Source organism: Sciurus vulgaris (genome assembly GCF_902686455.1).
Source record: "Sciurus vulgaris genome assembly, chromosome: 11".
NCBI lineage: Eukaryota > Metazoa > Chordata > Mammalia > Rodentia > Sciuridae > Sciurus > Sciurus vulgaris.
Genome location: NC_136472.1, coordinates 8,664,973 through 8,676,041, shown reverse-complemented (window position 1 = coordinate 8,676,041; position 11,069 = coordinate 8,664,973). Strand labels below are relative to the sequence as shown.

The window sequence follows — 11,069 nt, the reverse complement described above, 5'->3', positions numbered from 1 at the left end:
TGTGCTGGGCCCAGGATGGGTAGGGGGCGTGTCCACTTAAAGACCTCGGGACACAGCACCGCAGCCTCAGCTTTGTGTGCTGACAGGTGCCGGCGCAGCGGGCTGGGTCCTCCGTAGCCGAGCCCTTCTCCGGGATGGGGCGGGCCACGTTTCCTTGACCGACTTTTGTGAGCCCCCACCCCGGGTAGATCGGAAACCATGGCTCCTCGTCAGGGTCCCCAAGCCCCGCTGGAATTCGGGGGGCCCCTGGGTAATGAGGCAGAGACAGGGACCTTGGGGGCGGAAGCTGAGCGGGGGAGGGTTGGAGGGGCGAACTAGGAACTGGACGAGGCAGGATCTGAGGGGGGCACTCGGAGGAAAGAGGGATGGAATTGGCAGGGGGAACGTCTCGAGAAGGAGACGGCACTTTGGGGGGTTGCAGCGCTGCGATTTGTGGACTGGGAGTGTGGGAAGGAGGGTCTTCTAGGGAAAGGGATCGAGAGGCGGCGGGGAGCTCCGGGGCTGACCACCGGGTTCGGAGGCGGACAATGACAGCCTGTGGGGTCAGGAGAGATGGGGGGCGGACGTCCGATGCTGTGGCGCCCTTCGCAGGCGCTGCGGCGCTGATGCTGCTGCTACCGGCCACCATGTTCCACCTGCTGCTGGTGGTCCGCTCAGGCCCGGCGCGCCTACTGGGCCCACCCCCGTACCTGCCAGGGCTGGAGGTGCTGTGGAGCCCGCAAGCGCTGCTGCTGTTACTCACCTGGCTCGGCCTGCAGGCGGCGCTGTACCTGCTGCCGGCGCGCAAGGTGTGAGCTCTGTTCCAATGCTCGGGGGAGGCGGGAGGAAGGAGGGCGAAAAGGCCCACAACCCTTATCAGATCGCCCTGTACCCGCAGGTGGCCGAGGGGCAAGAATTGAAGGACAAGAGTCGTCTGCGTTACCCCATTAATGGTGCCTGGAAGACCGGCCTTTGCGCTGGACTTGCACGGGTGGGGGTGGGGTTCGAGGTCTAGCCAGACGGTCCATGGAGATTAGCTCCCGACCCCAAGCTCCCTTACGTACCTCTTTTATGCCTAGGAGACTCCAGGGAGTTTCCCCACGCCCCTTTATCCCCACTCCCTTACTTCATTTGCTGCTACTCTATGCACCGGGGCAGCTGCTGGGTGGCTCTCCCAAGGCTAAGGTGGTAGCCTAATGGTTTAGAGCAAGGTCTGGGACCTCCGTAAGTTTGCTTCGGGGTGTGCCTGTGTTGGGAGGGCAGTGGAGGTGCCCAACACCAAGGCTTACTCTGCTGTGGTTCAGGCTTCCAGGCCCTGGTGCTGACAGCCCTGCTGGTGGGGCTGGGGTTGTCAGCTGGGCTGCCCCTGGGGGCACTCCCGGAAATGCTCCTGCCCTTGGCATTTGCAGCCACCATCACCACTTTCATCTTCAGCCTCTTTCTCTATATGAAGGCTCAGGTGGCCCCTGCCTCAGCCCTGGCACCTGGGGGAAACTCAGGTGAGAGGGGTCCCAGTAGGGTGGAAATTCGGTAGATGGGTCACTTGCCTGCACCTTCACTCTCCGTTATTCTCTAGGCAATCTCATCTATGACTTTTTCCTGGGACGGGAGCTCAACCCTCGAATTTGTTCGTTTGACTTCAAGTATTTCTGTGAACTGCGACCTGGCCTCATCGGCTGGGTATGCTGGGCTTGATGGGGCTGGCCTCAGGCCAGGGGAGGGCAGGGCCACAACAATGCAGACACAAATCACTGTCACACCTTCGTCCATGTTGAGCCACTGTGTCCTCTACATTGCTCTGGTACCAGGAGACAAAAGAAAGTCACAGGAGAGGAAAGAAAAGAAAAAAAAAAAAAAAATCTGAGCCACAAAGCCTTCATTCTAGTGGAAAAGACAACCAAAATCAGTAAAATATATATAGTGAGCTGGGGGGTGTAGTGCAGTAGTGGAGCACTTGCCAGGCATGTGCCACTCCCTGGATTCCATCCCCAGCATCGCAAAACACACACACTATGGAGGAAAACCAAGCAGGGAGGGAGTTAGGAAGGGACATGCAGTTCTAAATGCAGTAATCAAGTGTAAAATCTATTTTGAGGACAGTGATGACCACATGCTGTTTGATGGTCAAGGTAGTACAGAACCTAGAACTGATCACTGGGCTTAGCAACCTGTCAGTCACTGTTGGCCTTGACAAGGTTCCATTTCTTTCCTTTTCTTTCTTTTTAAAGATGTTGATAGATCTTTATTTTATTCATTTATTTATATGTGGTGCTGAGAATCGAACCCAGTGCCTCACACATGCTAGGCAAGCGCTGTACCACTGAACCACGACCCCAGCCCCACAGTGTTCCATTTCTGTCCTAGGGTTTTGATCACCCAAGATGGCCAATGGCCAAGATTACCAAAGGGACTCTTGAACCAGGTCCCTCATGTCACTTTAGAAATGACCTCACCCTGAGGACAGGAGTGTGATGTGTTCACCATGAGTGTGTTCCCCCGCCGCCAGTCTTTTATTTTTTGATATGGGTTCTGACTATGTTGCCCTAGCTGGCCTCAAACTCAAGATCCTCCTGCATCACCTTCTAAGTAGCAGGACAACAGGCATGCACCACCCTACCGGGCCCCTCTATGGTTCTGGATCCTGTCCTGCTCACAGACATTTCAGGCTCTAAGGCTATTTGCTCACTTGTGAAATTGGATCAAATTAAAGCTTTCTCCCAAGATTAGTGTGAGAATTAGAAAGGTAACCTTCATGCTAGCACTGAGCTCAGCACTGCTCAAATGAGGGTGCTCAGCACGGACTGGATTCCAGCTAACTACTAGTGCTGCACATTTTATGTCAAGTCCTCAAACAGCACCCCAAGGCAGGTCCTCATCTCTGTATCCTACATGGTGGTGGAAAAGTGGGCTTTGAAAAGGGCAGCAACCTGCCCAAGTGGCAAAGCTCAGATTCAAAAGGAGGAGTTTTAACTCTGGAGTCAGAGTCGCAGTCTGTCTACAAGGGGCTGAAGAGTGACTGACCACAGCTGAAAAAAGTGGAGAGGCTGGCACTGCCCCACCCAGGTGCTGCCACTTGGGTGGAGGCAATGGCCTTGTTCCCCACTATCCCAGGTCTTCATTAACCTGGCCCTGCTGGTGCAGGAGGCAGAGCTGCGAGGGAGTCCTTCTCTTGCCATGTGGCTGGTCAATGGCTTCCAGCTACTATACGTGGGTGATGCCCTCTGGCATGAGGTGAGGCTGGACTCAGCAGGGGAGGCTGGGGAGGGTCCCTGAGGATATACTACTAAGCCAGTATACCTGGGTCCTGTCCCTGCAGGAAGCTGTCCTCACCACTATGGACATCATGCACGATGGCTTTGGCTTCATGCTGGCCTTTGGGGACCTGGCCTGGGTACCCTTCACCTACAGCCTGCAGGCGCAGTTCCTGTTGTACCACCCACAGCCCCTGGGATTGCCTATGGCTGCAGTCATCTGCCTCATCAGTGGTCAGTCAGGAAGGGCAGTAAGCTGGGCCCGTTATTTCCCCTTCACTCTTTCATTCATTCACTTTGTTCGGTATCCAGTAGGTAGGTGCTAAGCCCAGGGGATTATCTAAAGCTGGGGCTGAGTTCTGGGTATCCGGGCAATCAGCTGTGGACAGGCTGGTAGATAGTCAGGCAGAAGACTATGGCCCTCAACCCTGACTACCTGCTCATGCTCTCCCCCAGCTATTGGTTACTACATATTCCGTGGAGCCAATTCCCAGAAAAACACTTTCCGAAAGAATCCTTCAGATCCCAGTGTGGCTGGTAAGTTGGGTCCCTTGGGCACCAGAGGTAAGATGGGGCAGGAGGGCTTTCTGGGGTTTTCCACCTCACTCTCTCTTTCCCAGGCCTTGAGACTATCCCCACTGCCACTGGGCGGCAGCTGCTGGTATCTGGCTGGTGGGGTATGGTCCGCCATCCCAACTACCTTGGAGACCTCATCATGGCTCTGGCCTGGTCCTTGCCTTGTGGTGAGTGGCCTGGGTGGGTATGAGGAGCAGTAGCATGGTGACCGTAGGATGCCCAGACAAGTCAGCTACTAGGGAGGAATCCAGTGTGTGTGCTGGGGCAAACCCCAGTGCTGGGTTGGGTTCGTTCCCTGCTGAGCCCTGATGCTCTGAGCCACTAGGCATGGAAACCTTTGTGAACTGCTGTCTGGATGGTCACAGAGCATTTCTGTACAGGGGTGTCCCACCTGCTACCCTACTTCTATGTCCTCTACTTCACTGCACTGTTGGTGCACCGAGAGGCCCGGGACGAACGGCAGTGCCTGCAGAAGTACGGTCGGGCCTGGCACGAGTACTGCCGGCGGGTACCTTACCGCATCCTGCCCTACATCTACTGAAGCAGCTCCCCTGGCCACCAGCCCACCATGATCAGGAACCTGGACACAACTGGGCCCGGAGCTCACGCAGAAAGGGATAAACAGCCTCTGAGAAGGGGTTATTTGGAGCAAGAAGCCACTGCTCCCAAATGGAGACATTTTTCCCCTTTTACATAAATGTCTGGAACCTTGGTGCATTTTTCTCCCATTCTGGGACCAGTGTGTTTATGACCCAGAGCTGGGTCAGTTCTGACCAAAAAGAAGCTGAAAGGCGGTTTGTGGACCCGAGTCTGGGCTAGGTAGGAGAAGAGCTATCACTCAGAAATGGGCCCTGCCAACAGTTGGGCAGACCAGTCATAGTTTTATTAAAACAAGGGTCCCCAGATCAGCCAGGAAGCTCCTCAATGAGAGTCCTCGGGGCAGGTGGCACAGATCCTCCCCAAAGGCGCTCCAGCTCCCCAGTGAGTGCTGCCACCTCCTCCGCTGCCACCGTATGGGCTCGGTGGGCCCTGGTGCAGTCTAAAGCCAAAGGTGTCAGGGCAGCCTCGTTTTCATTGGTCCAGGCCAGCAGAAACTGGCACTTCTTCCGAGCCCGGAAGAGGCGATCTCGCTCTTCCCTAGCGTTGACCTGTTTCCTGGCCCTGCCCAGGGTCTGCGCCAGATGCCCCAATGCTGCCAGCGTGTAGCCTTTCTGGTTGGCAGGACCCTCGCCCAGCAGGATGCGGGCGGCCTCTTGCATAGCACCCCGTGTACCCAGGGGCCCTGGTGGGTGCTCGCCGGTTTCCAGCACGTTGGCTGCGGCCAGCAGGGCTTCCTCCGCAGAAGCGAAGACTTGCTGGGCGCCCAGGGCTCCAGAAACACCCAGCAGCGTGGCACAGAAGTCGGAGAGCAGCTCATCGTCCCCGCCATGATAAAGGGCCAGAGTGTGCGCATAAGCGAAGAGCACGTTGGGGAGCTGGAAGCGCACGAGCGGTGAGGCCGGGCAGCGGCTCAGGCTGGCCAGGGCGGGGATGCGGGGCGGCACTGCGGGCTTGTAGGCCCTGGGGGCGTCTCCAGGAACCGGCTCCGCGGGGGCGGCAGGTTCACTGCTGGGGGCACCATCCAACTCCTCCAGAAGCCGCGGCCCGGCCCCGCGGTCCCACCACCACGGCCGCCACGGGGGCAGCAGCTTCCCGGCCTCGCCGCGGCTCAGCAACCGCTCGAAGGCCGCCTTCTCCGCCGGTGCCAACCCTCCCCAGAGTCTTGAAAGGCCGCCGGGTGCGGGGCCAGTGTTCAGGCCTGCCTCCTCGGGCTCGTCCTCGGTCTCGCGTTGCTCACGCAGCCGGCGTAGGGCGCCTGCCAGGCGGCTGGGCGAGGCGCTGCGGCCACGGAGCTCTCTGAGCACCTGGTCACGGTAGAAGTCTTCGGCGCAGGCACCATGGGCGCGGTAGCAGCGCAGTGAACAGTAGGGCACATTACAGCGTGGACAGGTGTAGCGCGCTGGCTGGGCCTCACCGGCCGGGCAGAAACCACAGAGCCCGGCCGGCTCCATGGCAACTTACTAGCATAGAACACACACCGGCCGAAGCGCAGCCACTTCCGGCGCCTCTTCAGTTACTTCCGTCGCTTTGCCAGGCCGAGGGAGCTTTAGGTTCGGCAAAGCTCCGAGGCTTCTCGTCAATTTCCGCCCACACTCAGAAGTCAAGCTCCACCCCTCTCTCAAGTGGCGCTTTAGGCAGGCGCAGAAACTGCCGCAACGTATGAGCCCCGCCCACCACGGTGACGCAGGAAATCGGAAAAATGCGTAGGCGAGCGCTTCGGTGGTCCCAGCTCGCCCCCTAGTGGTTGTACCAGACCCTGCTCCCCACCGCCCAGGTGTCTAAAAGTGAAAAACTACCTTTAAAGAAGAGCTGGGGGCAGAAATCAATCTTTGCTAAGCGCCTACTTTGGACCATTAATTGTGCCAGTCCTATGGGGGATGAGATACGTCTCTATGCTGAAGGAACAGACATTCTGCTAGGGGAGACAGACAAATTAAGGGGCAGTTAAAGTGGAAGAAAGGCCAAGATGAGGACACCTAGCCTAGATCTGGGTGTTGAGGGCATTGCTTTAGCAGAAAGCAATGTTTAACAAATATCTGAGCTCCTGTTCGATTTCCTAATCTAAATCTGCCTCTTTTTTAAATACCTTCTTCGTAAATACCCCATAGTAGCCAGGCACTGTGAGGCCTATAATTCCAACTACTTGGGAGGTCAAAGCAGGAAGATAGCAAGTTAGAGACCACCCTCGACAATTTAGCCCACCCAAAATAAACAATAAGTGATGGGGATGTAGTTCAATGTGTATATGTACACACAAACAATATTTTATATACACATAAAAATCATCATTCATCTGTTAAATGCAGACTCCATATTGAGGAACAGCAACACAATGAGGATCCTGTCCTAAATGATGAGATGAGATTCCTGTCCTAAAGCTATCTTGTGGTATAACAGATGATGAACCACAAACAAGCCTGTCAAGAACAATAAGGTGTTTGTGTGTGTGCTGGGGAGTGAAACTAGGGGCACTGAATCACTGAATTACATCCCCAGCACCCACCTCCCCACACCACACACATCTTTTCTTTAATTTTGAAAACAGTCTCAAGTTGCTGAGGCCGGCCTGGAGCTTGCCATCCATCCTCCTGCCTTAACCTCCCCAGTTGCTGGGATTACAGGTGTGTACCACCATGTCTAGCTGAAAAATGAGGCCTTGATCTATGGTACCTGTGACATATACCCTGGTTCTTTGGTCTCATCTCACATTCATTCTTTTTTTTTTGGGTGCTGGGGATCGAACCCAGGGCCTTATGCTTGCTTACAAGGTAAGCACTCGGGGCTGGAGATATAGCTCAGTTGGTAGAGTGCCTGCCTTGCAAGCACAAGGCCCTGGGTTCAACCCCAGCCCTGCCAAAAAAGAAAAAACAAGGTAAGCACTCTATTGACTGAGCTATCTCCCCAGCCCCTCATCTCACAATCACATATCCTATCACTTCTGCCTCTAAAATACCTTACATCTATCTTAATATGTTTCATTTATTTCCTACAAAGACTTGGATGGACCACCACTGATGGGCTAAGCTACCTGCCTCCTGATCTGGATGACAGTGTCAATAACTGTTTTCCTAACTTACTTGCCAACCCTCTAGAAAAAAGCCTGAGAGATAGATTATAAGGTTGGGGACATAACTCAGTGGTAGAGCACTTGTTTTGACTAGTACAAGGCCTGGGTTTGATCTCCATCAATGAAAAGCAAAAAAAATCCACAAGAATTTAGATCACAAATCAGGGTTCATCAGTCCCTTGCTTAAATCCCCTTCACCACCCTCTGTTACATTTAGACTCAACCCCAGCTATGGTTTGAATGTCCCAATCAAAACTTATGTTGAGTCCAGTGGCCCACACCTTTAATTCCAGCAGCTCAGAAAGCTGAGGCAGGAGTGTGAGTTCAAAGTCAGCCTCAGCAACTTAAGAGATGCCCTAAGCAACTTGTATTTCTAAATAAATATAAAAACTGAGGCTGTTGCTCAGTGGCTAACTACCCCGGGGTTCACTCCCTGGTACAAAAACAAAACAAACAAACAAAAAACAAAACCTCCACAAAGCCAAAAACAAACTCATGTTGAAACTTAATCCCTATTGTGAAGCATTAAGAGGCAAAACCTTTTACAGGTGATTAAATCAAGGGCTCCACCTTAATGGATTGAGCCATTCATGGATTAATGCAGTGCGGATAAAATAAACCTTTTCTTTCCCATGGCTAACAGGGTCCTGCAGGATCTGCACTCATTGTAGACATCAGTTCTGCTTCTGCCTTTGGAATTCTCTTGGTTGGAACTCTCCCCAGTTCAACACTGGTACTCTGGTCTCATCCTCAGTGGTCTTCCTTAGGGATGCTCCTAAGCATGCCCACAATTCCCCCACACCACACCCTCATTGCAGCACCCTTTGTATGAGGTCATTAACATTTGTAATGAGTTTCCTCATATTTCCCCACAAAAAATTTAAATGTGGGCTAGGGAATGTCATCAATGAGCAAGGACTTGAGGACTTGGGATCAATTGTCTAGCAACCACACACAAAAAAATAACTGCTAAATAACTCAGGGACTGTCTTTTTTTTTTGGCCAGTGCTGGGGATCAAACCCAGGACCTGGAGCATATTAGGCAAGCTCCCTACCACAAAACTACATTTCCAGTCCTAGCTGTGTTCTTTCTTAAAAAACACTACAATATTGGCTGTGACAATAAGCCAGGTGCTACCTAAGCACTTTATATCCTTTAATCTTCACAGCAACTCTCAGATGATGCAGAGACTAAATTAGTTCAAGATCTGCCAGCCAGTAAGAACAGGTTAAAAAAAACCAAAAAAAAAAAAAAAAAAAAAAAAAAAAAAAGGCAGCAGTCTAAGCCCAAGGGCTTTCCCCTGTGGCATGTTATATTAAGAACCAGCAAGTTCAAAAACAGATGAATGGATAAATGGGTTTCAGATGTGCTGGAAGCCTTAGTTGCTGGGAGGGAGCCTTAAATCAGCTCTAGAACTGTTTTTGGGGACATTTAATCCAATCATAGCCTGATTAGGTTTGCAGGGCCAGTCGAGCAATCAGAAGCAAACAAGGTCACCTATCACCATGGTGCCAATGTAATCATGCAATATTGATTTCTGGAGCTGAGGCACAGCAGCTTTCTTGTGCCCTGGACTTTAGTAAGGCCACAGCTAGTTCTAAGTTCAATGAAGGACTAGATTGGCATTTCCTGACTTATCTTCTACCCAAACCCCCTTCCTTCCTAGCCCATTGCTGCCTCCATTTTTTTATGCTTTCTCTTACTAGAAGATGAAAAAAGACTTGTGGGAGGAATTGTCAAAATTATTCGGGATGGGTAATTTTCCAACTCTGTATCTAAGGGCTGGCAAGTCTCTTCTGTAGTTTATCATTTCTTTCTGCCAGATTAAAGGCCTATGCCCTTACTGCCTCTCAGTTCTGGAGGACAGATGACCAGCCCTGAAAACCATACCTCTTCCTAATGCCCTGCAAATGAAGATGAAACAGTGAGCTGTCTGGATGAAGTGGCTTTATTAGAGAAAGCAAAGATTACATAGGGACTTAAGAGTTGGCATTGGGGCCTTTCTTCTTGCCAAAGGTGGGCACAACATTGACAAAGCGCCGGTTGTACTGCATCCGCCATCTTGGCCCGGCCTGTCTTCTTCTTCTTCTTCTCCTGTTTGGCCACCTAGGAAATGGAGGGCTGATCAGACCCTGACTGACCCCTCTTACATGCCTGGCATCCTTCCCTCAGGCTCCTCTCCAGGAAGGAACAAGGCAAACAGACATCAAGGGTCTTTACTTAGCCGTGACAGTAAAGAAACAAAGTCCAACACCACCAAGTCTCACTCACCTTGGGAGTTTGACCTCTCACTTTTCCAGCACGAGCCAGAGAACCATGGACTTTACCTTTGGTGAGAAAAGAGGACAGCAGCAGGTTGAGATGTTTGGCCCCAAAAGGAAATAAAACATAAGCCAGAGTTTGAACCTGTTTTAATTCAGGATTTTCCAGCTCCCGACTTTCAACAAGAACTTAAGAAACACCTTGGGGATCTGACCTGACCATTGATTTTAGTGGGGAAACTGAAAACCAGTCAAAAGTCTGCTGAAAGACTAAGAACTATACATTCTGGCTCATTCTCTCACACCTCTTTAGTCCATTTACAGGTAAACAGAAAAAAAATAACCCGGAATGAAGATTCTAGAAAACACCAAGTGTCTTGTCAGAGAAACAATACTGAGCTGCCAGGACTATGTACCCCATACCCACTGGCTTATCACAGTTCAAAGCGCCCTCCTCCCCGACTTACCTCCAAGCATGCGGGCCGGCTACTTCCAAAAGTGGTCAGGGGCCCTCCACCCCACACTGGCCTAGAGTAGCCTCATCCTCCAGCGGCGTGCCTGCCAAGGAGCACGACTTGATCTTCCGGGGCGATGCCTCCAGTGAGGCTACATGGGCCTACAAGGGGAACCAAGGTTCGTACGCACTCCCGCGGGGCACGAGGGAGAAGAGCACCGGAGGATGGGAGGAGTGCAAGAAGCACCGCGCAGATTTACCTTAACCTGGGCGACCGTCTCCTGGCCGGTTACTTCGAGGGTGTGTAGCTCTTGTGGCGCGGACAAAGAGCTGCATGTCGGCGACTGAGGAAAGAAAGGCTTGTGTGAGAAGAGGAAAAGCGTCCCGGGATTAAGGAGTCAGAGGAGGGAAACGGAGCAGGGCGATCGCGTCGGGATGAAGCAGGCGCGGTGTCTCAACGTGAGGAAAGGCCGGGCCTGATAGGAAGCTCAGGTGGGACTGGAGCCCGGGTCGCCGTAGAGCAGCCCCTGCCTTCAGACCCCGCGCCAGCCTGCTACCAAGCCGTCTTCAAGTCTTACCTGAGCCGCGGCCCGAGCTGCCGCTACCGTGAAGATGGAGTCGAGAAAGAGGAAGAAGCGAGGACGCACACGTCCTCACGCCTGCCTTCGTGCCACGTCACTACTAGCGACCGCACGCGGCCTCTGATAGTTTGTACCGCCCAACCACCGTCCTGGCTCCGCACCCTTACGCTACGCGCAGGCGTCCTTTCGTCCTGGACTGTGCGCGCGGGCGGGGCGGCGGGACCAGGCCGGTTGCGCGCGCAGAGACTACCAAAGGGGCAGGCCAAGATGGCGGCGGCCGCGCTGCGGGCGCGTCGCTG

The 11,069-nt window shown here is 53.2% G+C and overlaps 2 protein-coding genes and 1 pseudogene across 5 annotated transcripts; 1 reads left to right on the top strand and 2 right to left on the bottom strand.

The window, feature by feature from the left end:
- The first annotated feature begins 60 nt into the window (after positions 1-60).
- On the top strand, positions 61-4,515 carry LOC306640122 (delta(14)-sterol reductase TM7SF2). 3 transcript variants are annotated; one of them, XM_079104056.1, is made up of 10 exons: positions 61-250; positions 592-788; positions 878-932; positions 1,284-1,478; positions 1,556-1,659; positions 3,091-3,210; positions 3,296-3,464; positions 3,687-3,767; positions 3,851-3,973; positions 4,187-4,515. In XM_079104056.1, exons 1-10 carry the CDS (start codon positions 199-201, stop codon positions 4,345-4,347), a joined length of 1,257 nt encoding a protein of 418 aa, XP_078960182.1. In that variant the 5' UTR covers positions 61-198; the 3' UTR covers positions 4,348-4,515. The 3 variants fall into 3 exon arrangements, with proteins under 3 accessions (XP_078960182.1, XP_078960181.1, XP_078960180.1); XM_079104055.1 differs by lacking the exon at positions 61-250 and having other exon boundaries at positions 348-788; positions 1,389-1,478; XM_079104054.1 differs by lacking the exon at positions 61-250 and having other exon boundaries at positions 353-788.
- A 152-nt stretch (positions 4,516-4,667) lies between these two features.
- On the bottom strand, positions 4,668-6,152 carry LOC306640123 (zinc finger HIT domain-containing protein 2-like). The gene has a single exon (XM_079104057.1). The coding sequence runs from the start codon at positions 5,855-5,857 to the stop codon at positions 4,712-4,714; it is 1,146 nt and encodes a 381-aa protein (XP_078960183.1). The 5' UTR covers positions 5,858-6,152; the 3' UTR covers positions 4,668-4,711.
- Positions 6,153-9,406: 3,254 nt separating this feature from the next.
- Positions 9,407-10,525, bottom strand: LOC306639653 (small ribosomal subunit protein eS30-like; annotated as a pseudogene). Its single transcript has 4 exons — positions 10,450-10,525; positions 10,258-10,351; positions 9,746-9,801; positions 9,407-9,580 (listed from the first exon to the last, which is right to left on the bottom strand). The product of its transcript is annotated as a small ribosomal subunit protein eS30-like (transcript).
- Between the last annotated feature and the right edge of the window lie 544 nt (positions 10,526-11,069).